This window comes from Biomphalaria glabrata, chromosome 13 (genome assembly GCF_947242115.1).
Source record: "Biomphalaria glabrata chromosome 13, xgBioGlab47.1, whole genome shotgun sequence".
Classification (NCBI taxonomy): Eukaryota; Metazoa; Mollusca; class Gastropoda; family Planorbidae; genus Biomphalaria; species Biomphalaria glabrata.
The window spans coordinates 12,844,670-12,867,247 of NC_074723.1; the positions used below are offsets into that span (position 1 = coordinate 12,844,670).

The following is a 22,578-nucleotide window of genomic DNA, read 5'->3' on the forward strand; positions in this document are numbered from 1 at the left end:
ATACACCAGACGAACTAAGTTGTTTACTTATCGATGTCGGTTTGTTTCGTCAAAATAACACAATTTTACAGTTTTGAACTTTGTATTATTGATTTGTAGCTTCGTAATAATTAATTCTGTTAATTATTTTGAGTGAGGAGTAAATTTTATGAAACAAAGCTTTCGAAAATCTGATCGGGAAATTATACCGTAAACGAAGGAGGAAAGCCGTCTGACGGAACAGCCAAATATTTTACAGTCTCGCCAAGTCGCGATTCCCTTCTCCTTATCTCCAACTCACCCCTCTAAAACTCACTGTCGATTCAGTCCAAATTCTGCATTCGTCGAGTTGCGGCACTTGACGCCGCTCTTCGTTATTATGGATTGTACTGTTACTAGTGTTACCGTGTAAGTGTTCAAACATTGTGCATTTTGGATTTATATAGTGATTCTCTTTAGACGATAATAGATCTAATATTTAATAGATCTAGGTATATCTATTTGTTACCAAATGAAAAGGATTCATGGAAGACTATCATTCACATGTGAACCCCGATGTAAAGCGGGTTGTGCAAACCTTTCAGACTGCAGCTGTCCGAAGCCTTAGCGGTCCTAACGGGTTACCGCTTCGAACTGTAGGCGTAGGCCTTCTGGGCCAGCCATCTAAGATGACTTCTAGTGAAATAGATCTAGAGGATTATCAAAAGGCTTTAGTAAATACAAAAAAACTATCGGACGAAAAAAATATTGAATATGACAATCCGATATTCGCCCCACCTCCTTTTCCAATACAGCAAATGCCTGTGTTTACGCCGGTGGATACCACCAAAAGTGAACGATCAGATACGATGTTGGAAGGCGAAACTATCGCATGTTTCAGTGTTGGTGGGGAAAAACGATTATGTTTACCCCAAATTTTAAATACTGTCCTTCGAGATTTCACATTGCAGCAGATAAATGCTGTGTGCGACGAGCTGCACATTTTCTGTTCAAGGTGTAACCAGGTTCAACTTGAAACGTTAAAAGTAATTAACATATTACCCTCGAATGCTCCCAGTTGTGGTCTCATTACCAAAACTGATGCGGAAAGGCTCTGCAATGCTTTATTGCACAGCAACGTTGAGCAAAGCAAAGAGCCACCATCCCGTAATAGCTTCAAAGTATATCATGAATGTTTTGGGAAATGTAAAGGCATTTTAAGCCCGGAACATTATGTTTCACCAGATTCTAAATGCATTTCCTGTGAAGATTGTTACGGGATGTTTAGTCCCCCAAAATTTGTGTGCCATTCACACAAGTCACTAGAAAATCGTACATGCCATTGGGGATTTGATTCTTCAAATTGGAGATCTTACTTATTGTTAGCAAAAGATCAGAATCTCAATGATAATGGGAGACTTCAAGATGCTATTGAAGGAATCAAAGCAAGATTTGATGCTAATCACAAACAGAAAAGACGTCAGGTAGGCTAATTAATTTTATATTTAAAATCTCAATGTCTATAAAAATTAATACAATTCATAGTCAGCAAGACTATGAATACTCCAATTTTGGTATAGACTAAAAGCCTGTTATCTATCATTTAGGTCCTGTTTAATTGGTAAATCAGTTGTTGTTGGCTCAAATCCCAGAAGCTTATTTCATTTGTTAAATTTCATTTTAAATTTTAGTCTATTATATATATATATTTATACCATATTTGCTATGTCACTGTAAAGATCTAGACATTATGTCTAGATCTTTACAGTGACATAGCAAATATGGCACAAAAGGGTCCATTATCAATATGGGTCTTTGAAAGAAAAAAAAAGCTGTCTAAAAGAATTTATGTTTGAAACTTTTTTACACTATTTGTTTAGCGTCCATACCTATGTATCTATGTGGTTCTCTCCATTGAGCAAAAAGCAGACCCATGTTTAGTTTATGCACTAGTTACAGATTTGCTACTGGAAAGGCCAGAAAAATACAATTTTAGTAAATGAAAATAATACTCATTGATAACAGAAAAGTGAAATCTACGGATAAGTAATGGATAGGCATAGAACTTAATTTTTGTACAATGAGATTTTTAAGACCTTTTTTGTTCATATGAAACACCAGATAGTTGTTTTAATTACTTTAAAGAAGACCTACAAGCATTAAATGTAATGATACTAATATTTGTAACACCAGGCACAAATATTGGAAGGTCTTTTTATAATGTACTTGTATATTATATACAGGATGATTCACTTTGTTTTTCATCACTCAAACTCAAACTCCTAAGGACTTCCAACATCACATTTCTTGGAACCTTGCCTATGGATTTTAATTTCATGAAACTATAAAAATGTTGTTAAAAATAGGATTTATGAATACTGTAAAAATTTGACCAAACTTTGGCATCTCTCCAAAGTGTCATGAACAGTGCATATTATCAGATAGATCTGTAGATCTAAATATACAAACAAAAAAAATCTTTTTGCAAAATAATTTTGACTTCTACCTTTTCTTTTCGAAAATAAAATAAACTAGAAAATAATTTTAAATAAATAGATAAAAAACTAATCCAGTGATGGACTTTTACAATGTTTATCAAATTTGAGGCAATGTATTTTCTAGGATGTCGAAATGAAATCCCTTAATTTGAATCCATAGACTTGCTGGATCTATAGAGAGAATATTTTTTATTTTTTTTTAACTATTCTTGAGGCTTGGGACACCTAACAAAATCTCCATAGACTTGTATTGTTTTAAATAAGCAGCAATGCTTAGCTATTTATGAAATTTTTACAATAAATTAGAACCCAGAACCCTTGTTCACTTTTATTCTATTGCATTATTAAACTTTATTGGACAATAGTTTATAAGACAACACCTACAGGTGCAGAGAAGGACAAACCCTTAAAAAGGACAAAATAAACTTAAATAACTATATTTGAAATATATTTTAGGAAACATGTCAGTAAATAAAGGCCCTGTAAAACCACCACATTTCTCAAAGCAACTTTTTTGCAGTATTTTATCATTCAGGCAAACAAAAAATATGTTTGGAACTCTTTGAAAGACATCTTCTTTAGATTGTAGACCCCTCCTTAGTCAAAAAACAGTTTGTCAGTGAGTCTCTCTTTGTCCATTGTGTGTTAATCAGCAAAAATGCACTTACAATGTTTGCATTGTACTCAGGAATGTAAAAGAAAAAAAAATCTTAAGGAGCTCTGTTAAATTAAAAAAAAAACAGCTTTGAACACCTGTTCACAAATAAAGTTGTAAGAAAACATAATTTACATCTATGTATGAGTGCATTTGTTTGTTACAACAAGAAGACAAAAAACTTTCTGAATACTCACAATTTTATACCAAAACCTGCCATGGGTACACGACAAATCATTCACCTGACATTTCGTTCACCCAACATATCGCTCAACGACAATTTTCTTTTTGAAATAATGGCAACTAAAGTTATAATATATCAAAACCCTGTATGTACTTTTAATGTGAATAAATTAAAGACGAGACAAGTATATACTATTAACAGTATGTTACTATTCAGTGAACAATTAGTCATGAACCAACTGTCATGAACAAGTTTTCTGTGAGTCAGGTGTCTGTGTGCAATATGTCGGGTGAACGAATAGTCATGAATGAAATGTCAATGAATGATTTGTTGTGGAACCACCAGCCACAACATCAAAATGAAGGACATGTTCTCCTTTTGACAGATGTCTGGTAACCCCAAATGGACATGTGCTTTGAAGCACTGCCTTTGAATATTATCTAATATATAAAGTAGAAAGTAAGGTGTATGTATGTATGTCCCCGTATAGAAATCAAAACCGTTTGACTGATCTTGATAAAAATTGGCAAAAATGTTCCTTGGGTACCAACTTAGACCATAGTGTATGTATTTTTGCCCTTAAACAAACTTAAGCCCTCAAAAAAAAAAAAAAAAAAGTTGACCAGCTCTCTGAAAGCATTATAACTTCATCAATCTAGGCCATGTTTACATGAGAATAGATCGAATGGATCTATATCTACATCTAATTTTAAGAAATACACTTTGCGCAGATAGTTTTTTAATTTGACACATGAAAATACAAAATAAAGTCCATTGATTTCATTATTTAATAAAATTAACCTTCAAATTTGTGTTTTATAAGCATTTTTTACATAAATTCGTTCCTTATATCTGCGAATGTAGAATTCCTGATGTGCATTCTTTCATTAGACAATACCGTAATGTTACACATCTTTATATTCCTAGATCTAAAACTCTATTTCAACTCTAAGATGTTATAACTTCTCTTCGCAAAGATAGTTTTATACTTTAACATTTGAACATACTAATTATAGTCTATTCATTTCATATTTTAATCAAATTAACATTCAAATGTATTGTTTTTTCTAAAGCATTTTTCATGCATTCGTTCACCCTAAAGCTGCGAAGTTGTGTTAAGAAATATTCTAATAGTTTCATTCATTCGCGTACATCTAATTAAAAAGGTCACGCATATGCACGTGCAAAATGAACTCTGTCCAAGCCAATATTTAACTCTAGATTACTCTTGATCTATGTCTAACTCAAGATCTACTTTATTCTTTTACACATGAGCATACAAAATTAAGTCTATTCATTTGATTTTAATTAAATATAGGCCTTTGTAGGCCTACAAGCAAATGTTTTATTTGAAAAAATGGATTTAAGTATTTTAGCTATTTTGATAGCACCATTCACTCATACTATTTTTACATTTTTACGCATTCGCTTTACTTATAACATTTATTATTTCGTTTCATTGTTTACAAACCACTCTCAGTGACTCATCGACAGTTATATGCAAACAAAAAACCCACGGGCTGCGGGTAATATATGTCTAATATATATATACAGTTCTTTTTTTGTTGAAAAAAAAAAAAAGTTCCAGTACTCATTGATTGGGGTGCTGGTACTCAGTAGTTGATTGCCTAACTTTTAACCACTAAAAATTAATAATATACGTTAAAATACAAGAAAAGTAATAATTTTGTAAAAAGGTGCCGCTACGCCGTATCGGTGCATACCGTCACAAAAAATTCCCTGTATATATATATATATATTATATACATATAAAGGCTATTTTTAACCCCAGGAATATAACAAAAAAATCCATTGTTTGATATTATTCATAGATTTATACCTTCTTGATTAATGTTCCTCATGTTAACATCTTAGATTACAATTCATTCCTTTTAAACCTGTTTTTTTTTAGTTTTAAAAAGAACTGGTTGTCTGTTTGTAAAAAGCTGCTATAATGAAAGTGACACATTAGAGATCTAGAACAGCGGTTTTCAACCTTTTAAGCTCGGCTACCCCTTTTTACAATTCCCCACTCTGCCGCGACCCCAACCACCCTCACACATACAGCAATAGAAGAGTAGACAATAACATTCCACATTTTGATGGTCTTAGGCGACCCCTGGTAAATCGTCAATCGACCCCCAAAGGGGTCGCGACCCACAGGTTGAGAACCCCTGATCTAGAATGTCATTCTTTTATTTCTTATAATGCTCTAAAAAAATTATGATATTTCTTTTTTTTTTTCTGATCTTAATTTCATTTTTTTTTCTGATCCTATTTAAAATCTTAGTGAAACCTAGATCTAAAAATGTTTTTTTCCCTAAACTCACTTTATTAAAAGACTGGTATACACTACTTTTTCATTCTCATATATGTTGTAAGTAATAAAAAAAATAATAATAATAAAAAACTCTGCAGATTATTTGCTACAAAATATGAATGACTTGACCCAGTTTAGTTAGAACATTGAAATTCAGTTAATTGCCCTATAATACTAAGCTCTCTGGATTTGAAATAAAATCTAATACCCTTTATTTATTTATCAAATTTCTGATCAATAGTCTAAATCAGAATAATATATTTATTTACTAGAGATAGCTACATACATGCATAAATATATATATATATATATATATATATATATATATATATATATATATATATATATATATATATATATATATATATATATATATATATATATACTTAAATAGAGTCCTGAAAGACTGATTAGAAATGACAGTAAAAGAATTAGAACAGCAGAATCTGATGGGGAGAATGACAGCCTTGCTCCATCACCCACTCAAGCATGGGATACTGTGAGCCTGAGACAGCTCTCAGCTTTCCACCAATGGCCGCCATCTCTTCTTTCTGCAATCAAAGAAGGAAAGTTAGGCCCACCACCTGCTATTATGAGAGAACAGTGAGTAGACTATCTCTTCTAATATTTAATTGTTAGATTTTGAATTCTTTGGCTTTTTAATTTATTAATGAGACCCATCCATAATCTACAAAGCTCAAGACTAATAGTTTTGCTAATTTTGTAATCAAAAAATTCTGTCATTCTTGGTCTGAGCTGTTTTTGTTTTTTTTTATCTGTAGGTAGTTTTAAAGCACTATGCAGTCCATATTATTATATTTTTACATGTAACCTTGAATTAAAAAAAAACAAACCTCTAAATTTTCTTTCAAACTATAATGAAGAATCACTATTATATATGTTACAAGCCATCATCACACTCCCCCCCCCCCCCCTTTTTCACTTTATTGCTTTATTTACATATTGTACTACACACTAGCACACATTCCAGAATCCCTGGTGGGATATTTTGTTTTAATTTTTGTTTTGGTTTTCATATACATGTATTAACCCTAATCCTCCCCCCTCCCCCCTCCCCTAGTTAGTCTTGTACATCAAATTAATAAAAGGTACAGCTACATGGAACAAAATGATGCAGAATGTATTAGTTAATGCAACCAATTGTGAATGTTCAGTTACAATGCATTCTTTGTTTTTATTTCCAGGTTGGCTGCTATACTACCATCCTATCTCCACACTGGGCCCCCAGTTTTACTAAACCCAGAGAGAGTTGTGCCATATTCTGAAAGTGAAAGGTCAGTAGGTCCTTTTATATTATTCTAGTCTCAAAACTAAATCCTTTAAAATAAGAAGTTATCACCAGCGGAATGAACATCATTTAGTTTGACACATTTAAAGTTTTGATCACATATTTAGGTCTGGCTGTCTTGTCAACGAAAAAACAAAGAAACTATTTGTGATTGTCAGTCAGTGGTGGAATGATTGTTCATATTGTGATTTTTTTTGTTTTGTTTGTTTGCTTAACACATTAAACTTGTGTAACATTAGTTTTCCCGTCACAACTATTTGTTATATATTTGTTATTTTATCTTGTAGTTTTAGTGACCTAAATGTCAAGTCCATTTCCCATTCAATATGTTCTTGTGACCATTGTTCTTTTTTTGGTTGAGTCAGAGGATGTAAGAGTTTTTTTTTTTTTGGGGGGGGGGGGGGGGTAGGCAAGGACATACAAGCAGAGGTGTACTTGTTTCTTTACTATCAGAAACAGTCTCCAGTTAGAATTAAATAAAACTCCACCCTTTTTTTTTTTAAATGTAAAATGTGTGATTTCCTTTATTTAATGCTTATAAGAGACTGGGTCTTCAGTGCTCCCTCTGCTCTGCCTGCTTTCTTTCACTTCCATTGAGCTCAGAGATGAACTACATTCCTAGCTCATAGTCCCTGCAATTGGACACTTTCCTATATTGTATATATCTTAGGCATGAACAAAAAACAATACTGGGCCTGCATTAAAAAGATTTTGTTATAATGTGTATGGAAAAAAAACAGGAACACCATTTAAAGTAACCTAATAACACCATTAAAATAACTGACACAACATGAAAGCAATAGAGGAAAATGAAAAAAAATAGGAACACACATTGTCTTTTTCTCATTCTAGAAATAAAATCTTGACAAGCTTGTCACACTTTGGATTGTTTGATAAACTTGTGGTAATATTGTGTCTGTGTCTTTCAGGGGGATGAAGATCTTGAGTTTGTCTTCCCCGTCCCCATTTCTGTTGAATTGTTCAATGTAGATAAGTTGTAGGCAGCTAGATAGGATGCATACACACTAGTGCAGGGGTTCTCAACCTGTGGGTCGCGACCCCCTTGGGGGTCGATTGACGATTTGCCAGGGGTCGCCTAAGACCATTGAAAATATGGATTGTTTTTCTCTATTCTTCTATTGCTGTGTGGGTGGGGGTCGCAGCAGAGTGGGGGATTGTAAAAAAACGGTCGCCGAGCTTAAAAGGTTGAGAACCGCAGCACTTGTGGCTTAAACGCTCTTTTAGTGTGATTTCTGTGCCAGTTTGGACGTCATTGGCCTATTTTGCAAAGGATGTGGTGATAATTTTCATGTTTTTATTTCCCCAAGTTTCTGATTTTGGTTTTCCATATTTGTGTTTGTCCAAAAGACTTGTGTGCTTAAACTTAAACTTAGTAAGTGATACATTGTGTCTTCTTCTCATCCCTATGAACTTTGTTTTATGGCTAGAGTTTCAAGTGATATTGCTTTGAAATTTTTTTTTTTATTAGATGTGTTTAATAAACACATTTGTATAAGGCATGTAAGGTACTTAACTCCATATTGCGAATTACTCGTGTTTTTAATGAATGACGTAAGAACTCACTAGGTGGGAGATATGGTACTGTTACTGGAGAAATAGGTGGAGGAGGACACAGTTTTATTAATTTTACATTACATTGTTAAAAACCTTTTTTTTTTGTGTGTGTGTAATGGACATAATCAAATGATATTATTTAGTTGTAGTTTTGTTTTTCTATTATTTTTTTTTAAATTACTTTTAATTGCCTATTTCACAAGATTAGATTGAATCCAGTTTTGTTTTCGACCTCTTGGCTGAGGGGGAAAAGAAATACATACAAATACATGTATTGGACCTTGTACTGTCATATGGGAATATGTTGGCCATTGATGCTTGAGGTCATAATTGGAGCAGTTTCAGTCAAACTATGTATGAGTTTACTGGGAAACAACATGGAGATCCGAGTTCCTCAACGAAGTCATCTTTCCTCCCTCTATATTATTGACAAGTGAAAACTATAAATCATTTGTTGGCCAATTAATATAAGTTACTATCAAAAGTTTCGGTGCGCTAGGTTTATTCTAGGCACAATTAGATCAAAGCTTCAACGCTGGAGTCCTGTTATCTACATCTGTTCCTACCATGGGACAAACCCAAAAGAAGAGCCGAATGCACCCCTTGTCACTTTGACATGTTGATCACGTGGCTACAGACAATGAAAGCAGATTAGGCCCACCGCAGCAAGCTTGTCCTGTGTGTGTATGTACACATCTATGTGATTGATCGTGGGGTGTGGGGGGTCGCCGCTGTTCTTTGACCTAGTTTGTCGTTTTCGCTCTCCCCACCCGTTGTATTTGTTTTGGTCACCTTCTGTCCTTGCTTCTTTACAATATGTAAAAGTGTGGATATCACATCAACACAACTTCGTGGTACCGGGTGATGGGCCTCTGGCTTGCCTTTTAGGCATGGTTCAGTGACTCTAAAAATAGATCAGGTCCAACTATATTCAAGAGCCAGGCCTAGCTTGTAATGTATATAGTACGTAGGGAAGGCGATCAGGTTGGAGGCTTTAGTTCATCAAAATAATATTCCGTTTTGAAGGTTTGGAAAGAACTGGCCATAGAGGCTTACGTAAACAAAGATACACTGAAAGCTCACTAACAAAATATGCTCTCTTTCCAAGCCGATCAGAACGTATTTCTTAGATCATCTCTATCCTCTCTTCTAATGGAATCAAAGCTTACTGTTGACATTCTCTTCCTATTCCTTGAAAGAAACCAGATACTCTAAACGTTGGGACTTTCTGGTACTTTTTAGTTTAAAATACACTCTTGACTATATCGCCATAGTTTTTGGTAGATATAAACCTGGGAATGTCGTTAACAAACTTTGATGCATATTTAAGTAACTATTTTTTTTTTTTAGATAAAAGACTAAATCATAAATTACAAATACAAAACCTAATAAAATACTCAAAGTATGACACAATGGCACATTTCTTATTCCATATGCTTACTAGTGCTCCTTCTTCCCTAGTGACATTAGTATGATTAGAGCATGGAATAGGCTGTATGGGTCAGCCAGGAAAACCTAAGCCTAATTTTAGTCACTGATTGCATGACTAGATGGACGCATGGATACGTGTTGAATGTAATTATCTTCTTTTCAAGTCTGTTATTTATAAAATAAGATCAAATAGTGATTTCTAACCAATAAACAGTAAGTCATGTTGGCATTGGTATGTTATTGGGGGAAGAAATCTGGCTAGTTTCTCATTGTGTGGTTTACACTAACCCTTCAGCCTAATTGCTTCAACAGTTTATTTCGATACACATTGATTATATGGCACAACATCCTAATCAGTGTGTTGATATGCTAATACACATTTCACACACGTGTACAAGTTACAAAACATCAAACAATATGGAATCTATTGTCTTCACTCTTCAGATTTGACAGAACAAATGAGTTGCCTGATATATATTTTATGTAATCATACGTAGACTTTTAATAGCTGGCCATTTTTATGTTGTGAAATCCCTCTCTCTCTCACTTTTTTTCTTCTTTTTCGATTTATTGAATTGTGTGTGTGCGTTAAAAGCGTGTTAAGCACACTGTTTTAGCAACTAGCATTTATATTACTTGTGTTCTGCTCAAACCGTGTCATCGGTTAATGTATTCTAATGCTAAGTTTCCGTCTGTTGCATCACCAAAGGTTAGCTGTTTCCTGTGTTGTACAGACACACCATGAGCAGATACACATATTCATTGTGGTGGTTACAAGTTTGCCTTTTCTTATCTGAATGGGGTTTCGACATAATGTCAGTATTCTTTCTGAGAATAGAATAGGAATGATTTTTTTCCCTATTGTCTTTCTCCATCAGGCCATTAAGAGAAAATGTCAGTTGTCCATGTTGCTGTTTTCTTTCTGTTGACAGTGAAAACACATTCTGGGGCTATGTTCATCACCATTATATTCAAGTTTCCATAACACTCATATTTTTGTTTTCTTTCTATAGTGAATAGCCACTTTGAATACAGTTTGTGCCCCTTGTGCCAATGCTTCCTACACACAATACACTTTTAAAAGGATACCCTAACCATGTCAAACATTTGACAAACATTCACTCTATTGCTGGAACTCTTGTATGATAGAACTGACTGAATCGTAGCTGTGTGCTTCAAAAACGTTGAGCTCATCATTTAGATTTTGTTTGTTTTGTGTGCTTAGTTGTCACAAGACGGATCTCTAGTTGTATAAAATAGTGTTGTCGTTGAATTGTCCTAGCTTGCTTTCTTATTGATGTCCAGCACCTGCTCGATGGGATCAAACATTACTCTAGGACTTTTGTTTATGCTTGCCTTTTTTGTGTGTTCTGCTTGCTTATGCTTGTAAACAGAGCCTCATACATTGAAGCAATTATTAGAATTCATGCGATGGATTCGGATAACCCGAAATAGTCGACCATGTATGTTGCAAGACCAACGCTGACAAAAATGTAAAGGGCTTTTATGTTTCCCTCGCGTGTGTCACTGCTTCGACTTGGTCTACAATATGCCACCTGGGTGAAGAAACTATTTCTGGGTTGATCCCCACACACCCCCTTTACCCGAACACTTCACTGAGCCCCCCCCCCCTTTTTTTTTTTTTTGCGTAACTGGCGGCAGCATATCTTGTCTGTCATACTGACAGCAACAAGGTCCACACAAAATCAATACATTAGCTTAGTTCAGGCAAGAGAATCACCAAGAAAAGAAAATATTTACCCCAACAAAACCCCTTTCAGTTCCCTGTAGCGGTAGAATATCAGTTTCTCCAGCTTTACTATTCCGGTTTGTCTGGCTGTAGCACTTCACCTTATCGAGCTGTTTAATTCCTTCGTAACTAGATCTAATTTTATGATTCTTGCCTAGATCTAGCTGCATGCCATTTTGTCCAACACATGCATTTTTCAGCTTGAATTACACACTGACCTAAATAGGCTACTTTGTCTTTTGATTTCGCTATAATCCCCCCCCCCCTTTTTTTCCCCCTTACAAACATAAGCACACGCAATTTGTGCGTGTGTGTGTTTAAATAGAATTCACTGTAAAGAAAGCATTCACGGACCTGGGGGCAAAGGATAAGATAGGGAGAGAGAGGGGGAGTAACGCACGTCGACGTGAAAGACTCTGTAATGGTTTTAACAAGCCGGGGGAGTAACATGAGCCATCATTTCCGGTGGCAGTCTGACGAATACACATGCACACTTTTCTGCCGTGTTCTTACATAAGCCTCTCCCCTCCTCTTCCCGCACCGCTGTTACAGCTGTTTTTAGATCTATCCAGCTACTGTAGATTACGCTATACCAAGCGATAAACGGGTACGCTGAACTCTGCTATCTGTCAGGTTAAGTTGCCTTAACTAGGTGTAAGTGTTAAAGGAAGAACAGCCATGATCACATGAACAACTTCTGATAGAACATTAGTACCAGTAACGGTGTATCAGAACAGTTGGGGGGGGGGGGGGTATCATCACAGGCTTTGACCGTTTCTTTGCTCGCTGCTGCAGGGTAAGGGTGGGCATTTTTGTTGCATTGTCATCAAACCTTGACCCGATTGCAATTTACCTTGAACTTACCGAAACAAGGATGGGGTGGGTCTTGCATTATACAGAATTAAAATGAGTCGGGTATCTAGATCTAGTGGCTGTGGGAGAAAAAACAAACACTACATTATCTATTGCCTATGTTCATGCATCCAAGACCACATTGAGTTCAGCCAATTGAATGGAATTAATTTCTTATTTAGTTCTATGAACTTTTATGAAGGGATATTTTGTTCAGTTGTGTCATTGTTTCATCTGTTTATTAAATGTATAGACATTTCCCATTTATATGTCTGTTTATTACATGTATAGACATTTCCCATTTATGTCTGTTTATTACATGTATAGACATTTCCCATTTATGTGTCTGTTTATTACATGTATAGACATTTCCCATTTATGTCTGTTTATTAAATGTAGACATTTTCCATTTATATGTCTGTTTATTACATGTATAGACATTTCCCATTTATGTCTGTTTATTACATGTATAGACATTTCCCATTTATGTGTCTGTTTATTACATGTATAGACATTTCCCATTTATGTCTGTTTATTAAATGTATAGACATTTTCCATTTATATGTCTGTTTATTACATGTATAGACATTTCCCATTTATATGTCTGTTTATTACATGTATAGACATTTCCCATTTATATGTCTGTTTATTACATGTATAGACATTTCCCATTTATGTGTCTGTTTATTACATGTATAGACATTTCCCATTTATGTGTCTGTTTATTACATGTATAGACATTTCCCATTTATGTGTCTGTTTATATATGTGTGTGTGTGTGTATGGGTTGGGGGGGGGCTATTCTAAATGGCAATCATGATCATAGCAAAAAGAAAACAAAATGTATAAACTAAATGAATGGACAATGAGGATGAGATTCACAGTCTGTATACACTTGTATTTCATATAGTATTAAGAGTATCAAAGGACTAGCTCTATCTCATTGACCTAGGGGTAACATGTGTGTTGTGTTTAAACTGTTGTAAAGCAGCTAGACTCCTTCTTACACAGTTATTGCATACATGCCTTTTTGGCACGTTGTTGTAGGTTTATGTAGCAACTGCATTTCAAGGTTATCTAGGTCACCAGCACTTTACTGCTGTTTGGCATACTAGTTTTGCCCTTAAGCCAGTGTGTGTGTGTGCCTGCATGGATCTGCTCCCTCTTAACATTTTCAGTTTTTGGTGAAAGGTGAATGGAATTGAAGTGCTGGATTATTGTGTATGAGCAGAGAGAAGAAGTGGGAGATTGGGGTCTGTGGCAAAGTAAATAACATTGACTTAAAATAGCAAGAAAAAAATATAGGGGGAAAAAAAGCAGTAACTTGGCATCTGCAGTGTTTTAAAGTATAGTTCAATATAAAAGTTTAAATTGTAAGATTTTTTGTTTAAAAGTATACAAAGTTCTCATTCAAAGATCAAGTTGTGAGCAACAGTTCTCTCTCCCCCTTCCCACATACAATGGATTTCTGTGTGTGAAGTTCCCATTAGAGCAAGGCAGATTGAAAGCTACACACTCAGGTCCAACATTTATCAACAAACACAAAACACATGGTGCTGCGGTGGCTGAGTGTTAAAAGTACTTGGCCTCCAAACTGAGAAGTCTCAATAAGGATTTAGAATTTTGGACTTTTTAGGACACCCCAGAGAGCACTCAGCTTTAATAGCTACTTGAAATGAGTTGAGGGAAGTAAAGTACGTTTGGTGTTGTGCAGATGAGCTTTACATCATCTTGAGTTGGAAACACAGAAAACACACAAGTATCTAGAACTTGATTTGACAAATACAATGTCAAGTGAACACATCTAAACATTTCCAGACATATCTTAAAGGCATTCTATACATTAAATGTAAGCCTCATCATGTCCCATTGAAACAGATGGCCTTTACAGATCACAAGGGGTACTTTATCATATTACTGTGATAAACTAATAAATGATTTCATTATTCACTCACTAAAATGTATTCGTTTATTTTATATCCTATTTACACAAAATGAATGTTTGCATTATAAATTATATCTTCTATTTCACTTCTGTATTCACAGGTACGAGAGGCATTTTACTCCTAATGTCTCTTTAGCCCCATCTTCTGGTCAGAAGTTGTCTGTAGATGAAGAAAATGAAAGGGATGATAAGCACACAGACGTCAAGCCTACACCTTGTCACCAGGACGTCAAGCCTGTGCTCCCTCACAGTAATTTTGAAGGTCAGAATTGGGTGGAGTATGATGTGCCTACAGATACCGACGACTCAAACATGGCCTCACCCACTGAAAGTAATTGTCAAGTTTTGTTTTTTTGTTGGTGTTAGAGATTGTGGCGTTTCATTAATAATGTTGAAAGCTACATGAAACTAAATGTGAAGTAATGAGAATCTGTTTTTAAGAAACATGTTTAGTTCTTATCTTAATAATTACACAGATTCCTTCAAAAAAGAAGATAATCTGTCCTTACCCTTGTGTACATCTAGTCATGCATCTTATTAGAGACTTAACTGTGCTGAGCTTTTGGTTTTCCTTACTGATTCAGGCAACCTGTTCCATGCTCTAATGGCACTAGGAAAGGAGAAGCACTTGTTAGAATTGAAATATGGAATACAGTTAAAGTGAAAAATAAAATTAGCATATAGAATTGTTTTGTCATAAGTCAAGTAATAGTTATAAATCTAGAAAGATTTTCATTTAATAAAAATTATTATATGCAAATGAAAAAATGTTATAACAAATATTACATATTATATGTATATCCATTCTATGGTACAGTACTCAATTGAAAAATATATGTGTATATATATATATATATATATATATATATATATATATATATATATATATATATATATATATATATATATATATATATATATATATATATATATATATATATACAGAAAAGAAAGTCATTCACTTTGTTCATTAAAGACTTGCATTGTGCCAATTGGTTTCCCTGGTTATTTTATACAACTAATTACTTCTAGACCCTTCCAGTTTAGCAAGAAATGTAAGTTAATAACTATTTTTGTACAGGCTCTAAAGATGTATCCATGTCAGAAATACCAGTTTTTGAAAGCACCTTGGAGAGGGAGATGGATTTGGTACGTTCAGCACTTAATGGTAAAGTGGAACCAACACCAGAGGCCCACGCAAGATACCTGCAAGAGTTCTCCAAGTTGAGAGCAAAGACAGAAGAGTCAATTCAGTGTTTGTTTAGGGCCTATACTTTTCTCAAAAGGGTAATTTTTTTTATTTCTTGTTTTGTGGCCTAGTGGTAAAGTACTTGGCTGACAAACTTAGTCTCATGCTTAAATCCTGCTTAAAGTGATAGTAGAATATCATTTAGTCTTCTCAGCTCTTGTATTACAAAGTTTAAATTTAGTATTGGTCAATCAATATACCATTCACATTATAATGTTATTAGCCATTAGCTTCACCTTCACCTGCTACTTGAATGTAGGTCTTGATCAAAACTTTATTTTCTTATCAATGTTGTTAAAATATTTACTTATGGAATGGAGTATAAATGGCTCACTAACATTTTTATGAAAAATCACTAACATTTTACAAAATCTTTTGTTTACTTATAGGAATTAGACTCCGCTAGAAGGCAAAATGCAGAGCTAGAAAACGAGATCCGTAAACTATTTGCAGACAAAGAATATGTGATAAAACTCAGTAACAAGGTAAAGCAGTTACAAACATTTAATACAAAACTTTTCTAGTTTAATATTTTTGTGGTCCTCATCATCTCATCTGTCCCTTTGTCATCATGGGATGCTGTGATATTTCACGAAACCCAATCCTTTCACTCTTTCTGGTCAACTGTCCGTAGCAGAATATTAAGAAAGAGGCTAGTTCATTCTTTCACATTGTCCAGCAAGCTTTTCATGAGATGACCCGTTCTTTGTGCTCTTTCAATATACCAAATCTATTGACTTAAAATATCATGCAACTGTATCTGTCTCAAGCTTCCAGCTATTTTTCTCTTGCTTGGTAGCCACTAAGTCCAAAACATCTGGTAAAAAGTTCACACATTTATCATGATTTACATTTAAAATAATAAATGTGTGATAAAGAGAGTTTCATCTTGTATAAAATAATATTTTCAAACAACCTGATTCACGTCTGTCCGTTCTCTTACCCCTCCCCACTCTCTTTTTGTTTAGTATCATTAATATTGTATTAACAGTAGACACAACAGAAATAATGAAACTAAATGACTGAGCCATCTAATGCTGTCTATAACATGTTTCAGAAAGAGCAAGAAACTGAAATGCGATACAGAAACCTGGAGGCACTGTACCATGAAGCTTGCAGTGAGATCAGTACACTCCAGCAGCTGGTCATGTCTGAGTCAACCAAAGGCAGCAGGTACGCTGGGGCCAATTTGGACAAAGGTTTATCTCGTCTGAGGAAAGCTTTGGACTCAGCTGCCTCACTGGAGCCCCAGAGCAAGCACCTGGCAGCAGATGTTGTGGTTAAGAAGGAGCATGACATAACCGTGGATTGATAACCCAAACTGTCTCTCACATCTTGCGTGGTTCATTTAAAAATATCCTATATCTGTTCTGCAGCTGAGGATGGAAAGGAGAGTTAATCCTCTGATAAGAACCACAACTCTGTGTCTTCTGAAGCAAGTGTCTGTCATGGATGCTTCATTTAAGCTGTACATTAAAACCTGCATTGATATTTTCTGTTTGTATAAATTAATTGAGCACTCAGAGATGTCTAGAGATGCCAAGTGTCATTTGTGATTCTTTTTTATCCAAGTCATTTGTTGATTGATCTCTGTTCAAAAACAAGACTATATTAAACAATTATTAGTTTTAAAAAAAATATAAAAAAAAATTACAAAGAAACATTGATTCAAATGTTACTGACTTTATAAAGATGGCTGTGGGTTTTTGAATAGATTTTTTGTTTTATTCCTTTGACAAAAGAATATTTTGTATCTGGTTGTTGTACAGAGAATATAATATCTTAACTGTTGTGGTGACGTTAGCACATTGTATTTTGTAAATATTTTATATAAATATCTCTCTTAATATACACAGAGTACATTTGTGTTGACAAATTTGTGATTTTTTGTCTCATCAAAGGCAGAGTGCTCTGTGGTCTCCCCTAATGTTTAGAACAAAATTCAGTTACAGTAAAAAAATATCTTAAGTTTTGTATTCACTGTGAATGGCCCTCCCACATGTCATTATATTATGCTGCCATAACCCTTGTATTAAGTCTCCACTTGAAAGTTCAGTTCTCATGTCTGTCTCAAAGTAAGGAAAGTCTGAACTGAGCTAGAAGGGGGTGTTTACATCTAGTCATTAAATATTGTGATTTTTTTTTTTACTTGTTACTTTCTTTTAAATGTGTGTTTGTGTTTTTTTTTTATCTGAAATGAAATGAAGTCCTGAAAATTGAGAGACAAATAAAAGAGTTTACCCTGTAATTAGACTAATGCAAGTCATTCAACTTGCTGCAATGACTATTTTATATTTGTTTGCACATCATGGATCCATGTTATTTACTTCCATTTTGGCTTGGAGCTACACATGGGAAATCATCAGCAGAGTCAAATAATTCTTTTATCTCAAAAATACCTTTTTCTTTTTGGAAGAGAAGGGAATTTCAATACACATTTTACAATATGGCACAAAGTTATTTATCTTTAAGAAGAAAAAAACTCAACATTTGTTTTAGTTTCAATCTGGTAGCCCAAAAAAGGAATAAATGGATTTTTTAAATATTTTTTTTATATAATTTGTGACCTAACAGCTGTACAGCTGAAAGGTAAATGTAATATTTTTAAAAAATCATGAAGTGGATTTCCTCAAATTATTGAGAACAAAAAAAAAAATGAATTGTTGACTTTATCTAAACAATGTTTCAAATTTCATGTATATAGGTTAGTTTCTGATATGTTCATTTAAAAAATCATTGTTTTATTTGAATTTTTACTTTTTTTTTTTTTTTTAATATTTATTTTAAGCATTTTACTTTTAGTCTAAGATTTGTGTATGGTTGCATTTAATTTGCATAGACTATCAAATACTTTGTGTAGAGCTTCAATACTCACCATCTTTAAAGTGTTTCTATTTCATTGAGTTTGTATCATACAAATGAAAGCAAATGGCATGTTCTATGTTTTGTTCTGGGCAGACTAAATGGTTCATTTATTGTTCATTCAGGTTCTACAAAAGAAATGTATTGTTTTAAACTAATATAGAAAGACATGTTTCTAATTCGGTTCCTACTGATCATAGGGCTTGTGCAGTTGGTAGAAAACATTGACTGTCAGGTTATACAAGATAAGTATTTTATGCTGAATGATCAAAAAAATAAAAGCAGTCTTTACAGAGGCAAGTGCTTTAGGTGACCATCAGCCTGTTCTTTGGATTTGGGTTTGAGACTTTCAGGCTTGCAATTAAAGAGTTGAAGCTTTTTTATACTTGAAAATGGACAATATTGGGTTTTCTTTAATTGGAAATAAATTGTATGTAGAGAGTGACTCTGATTGAAGGCAGGATCCTAGTTTTCTATTCCTAGTTTTGTTCCTGTCTACTGTTGTACTTGTTTTTTTTTTTTTTTTTTATCTCTTGTTGCTGCTGTACTAGTTGGCATTTGTTAATAGGGCCACTGATGACCACATATACCTCACACAAGGAGAGTCTGTCACTTTTGCTTACATTTCCTGTGGGCAGAGACAAGATTCTTTCTATATATAATAATAATAATACTATACACACTTTTTGTCTCTATTTTGCTTAGATCAAGGGGTCTTGTTTTAGCTAAAGGGCAAGTGTTCATAGTGTTCAAGGTGTGCTTCAGCAGAGTTTCTTGAATAGATTGGACTAACTACTATTTATTGATTGCATAATACCTGTAAGTTGTATTAGTTTGGATAGAACACTTATCTAAGTAGAGCCAGGAATACATTGACTTTGCTCCTGCAGTTTACTTTTGCTTTTAGGCAATATTGTTTGTGGCGATTGAATTCTTGGGAGGAGTGCACATTGTCCAGTGAACAACAAACTATTGACGCTTACAAAGAATCTGACAAATAATTGAGCCAATAATATTAGACACTTTCTTGGGTGGCAATGCTTTGTAACTACTTTGTGTAGTAAAGGAATGAAATTTTTTGTTTCTATTTGTGTGCTGTCTGTTAATACTTGTTTGATAATAATCACCATTTAAAGCAGCATGTCAATCCTAACATTGATAGTTGTCTTGTTTACACTTGCATTGTATGTGCGCTTCTTCTAATGTGTCCTAATCATTGGGATATACATTAAGTCCTAGGTTACTTTCACATTTCTGTACATTGGAATGTAACTGGCCTCACCCCTCCTTACCCATTCTTTCTTGTATAGTTTGTAAATAAAGAACTACTTAAACCTTATAGTGTCACCGCTTCATATGTCTATCACTTTTCCAGTATTTTGATGGTGGGTTAGAATCAATCTATAGTTGTGCTAAGTAGTCCAAGTCTATGTGATAGGAGTGTCAGTCATCACTACCACCACATAACCACCACTCCTGTGTTAAGTTTTTTTATTTGATGCATGGCAGCATTCACCTTTGAAATATATTTATATATATATATATATAGGTAGGTATATTCTAAACATTTCTAGCCAAGTGTAAGAGTTAGTGCTGCTTAGTGTATTTGTAGAATGTTGTATAGGTACTGCATGCTGGAGACTTTGCTGCCCTTCTGCTCCATGTGTTGTGTTGGACACACAGTAGGAGATAGAACTCTATTGGCCAGTATGGTATATACTCAACCAAAAAATGGCATTCATTCATCCTGTATAAACCATCAAAATCTTCCAAGATTTAAACTTTCTTTTTTTTTGTTGTTGTTTGTTTGACTCATTCATTGTTGTGTATTTATAACACAAATATCTTGAAAAAAAAAAACCAACTAATCTGTCATGTAATTGCTGGTTGATAACTTGGCAGTGTGGACAGAAAGAGATGCAAGTTGGAGTTATAGGGCATGTGGAGTATGTGGCTCAAACTGTCTAATGTGTGTTTGAAAGTCAATGAAATGTTTGTGTGCAATACATGGTGATGTCTGGTCAGCTGTTTTGGACTTGTATATTTTATACATACAGTTTGTTTGAGTTGACACGATAGTTAGTCTATGTATTTCAACTAGTGTATTGTGCTACTTGCCAGTTTCTTGTCACTCCCACATTTCATGACATTAGCTTTAACTAGTGTTACCTTGGAGGATTTCTTTTTTTTTTTTTGAGTACCTGTCTTCCCCCCTCCACTTGTTATAGGTACACTTGGAGTTAGGATAAGTTGAAATGCCCTACTTGATCAAAGTTGTTTCATGGATTCTATTTGGAACGGAAAATGTTTGTGTGTGTAAGAGGTTGGTCACTGAAATGATTTGAATAAACTGCCTTGTTTTTCAATGTGTAGACAATGACAACAGAACAAAACCAACACAAATCTTGTCATATAGTGTATCAGTCGTTTCTTATTGATCTAGTTCTAGCTCTATATATCTAGTGTGTGTGTATGGATGTCTTAAGTCTATCCTGTAAAGGTTGTTGAAGGATAGAGCTGTCTAATTATTTGTATATATTTGGTAAAAAAAATAATTTTTGTGGCTTGTTTTAAATCTCCTCCATATTGATTGCAGCAAACATTTTCATTTAGTGCCATAGCAGCCGGTGGATTTGTATGTGTCTCTTGGTTGTGGAAAGGTAAATTTGTGTTGTTTTTTTACAGGAGTATTACATTTTAAGAAAAGGGGGATCCACAGGGCTGTCTTAACTGAATGATGTGACATGCCTTGTACATAGGTGACTATACAGGCTGCTAGTATTGTAAAGTCAAGACATATTTGTTGCTTTGTGGATAGTGCCATGTTGGTCCACATTCTAATGATTGAATCCCAGACTGTTTCAAAACTTTACCTTTCTGAAACAGTAAAATCACATAGTAGAATTAACTATGTAAGACACAAACCCTTGGGATATGCATAGGAAAGTTTGTTTTCTTTTGTTTAAAGGATGTAGTTTATTAGATATGTATATCTGTCCAGTTGTTTTGCTACGTGACTCCTATTGAATGTTTCTATTTTCTTATGGTCAGTCTGATCCAGTTGATTCTACCTTTAAGTGTTGTACCTTAGTGTCTGTCAGTTTTGAAGTCTCTCTTGGCTTGTTTTTTTGTGTGTGTTTCAATTGATATTGAGTTGAGTAGCAATGTACTGTTTCAAACAAATATTTTTCAAGTTTGTCTTTATTTTTTAGTTAGGTGTCTGGTTCTATTCAAGTCCCTCTTTTAGAATTAAGAAATTGTATTTTGTTGCATTTAAATCATTAGAAAATGCTAATTAGCATGGTATCCATGCTGAGTTTGGTCTCCCCTTATAGTGGATAGGATGGGATTTGTGTGTGTGTGTGTGTGCCATGACAGCCTTGTGTTGAATCACATGACAAAAGTTTTTTTTTTTTTTAATGATGAAATCTGTGATATGCTGTAGGCCACCCCCACAATACATTTCACCATGTGATATGACATACTACACTGGCCAGAAGTTGACTGGCCTGACCTATATCTGGAAGTGCAAGTAGAACAGAAGCCACTAGTTGGTGTGGCTCCCCCTCCTGGTGATGTATAGGAGACACTGTATAACAATGCTTTCTCTAGTTTGTGAACATTTTGTTCTGTTGTGAACACCCACATTGTGGCTTGAACCATGTGTATCATTGAAATAAGCACAAGTTGTACAGTTTCTTTTAATGATATTTACATTTTTAGTTTTTTTCCCCCTCTTTTTGTCACATGGTGAAGTCTATTTACTACATAACTGAGACAAGAATTTAGCCAGTGTTTTAATACCTGATTCCCACACATATTTTTTCAATGATGCATTTTTTTTACCTAGGTTATTATTATTTTTTTTGGTGAGCAAAAACAATGTGTTTGATTTGTTTCATTATTCTGTTGTTGGCTCTTTGTTAAATAAATATTTCATTATGCATAGACTGATGGAATCTTGCTTTTATATTTGAGTATTTTAGTGTG

At 34.3% G+C, this 22,578-nt stretch overlaps 1 protein-coding gene across 1 annotated transcript; it reads left to right on the plus strand.

Moving 5' to 3' along the window:
• Positions 1-372: 372 nt before the first annotated feature.
• On the plus strand, positions 373-22,539 carry LOC106068182 (ski oncogene-like). Its single transcript, XM_013227489.2, has 7 exons — positions 373-1,442; positions 6,010-6,218; positions 6,821-6,910; positions 14,579-14,808; positions 15,559-15,764; positions 16,116-16,211; positions 16,784-22,539. The coding sequence occupies exons 1-7, from the start codon at positions 504-506 to the stop codon at positions 17,036-17,038; spliced, it is 2,025 nt and encodes a 674-aa protein (XP_013082943.2). The 5' UTR covers positions 373-503; the 3' UTR covers positions 17,039-22,539.
• Positions 22,540-22,578: the final 39 nt, after the last annotated feature.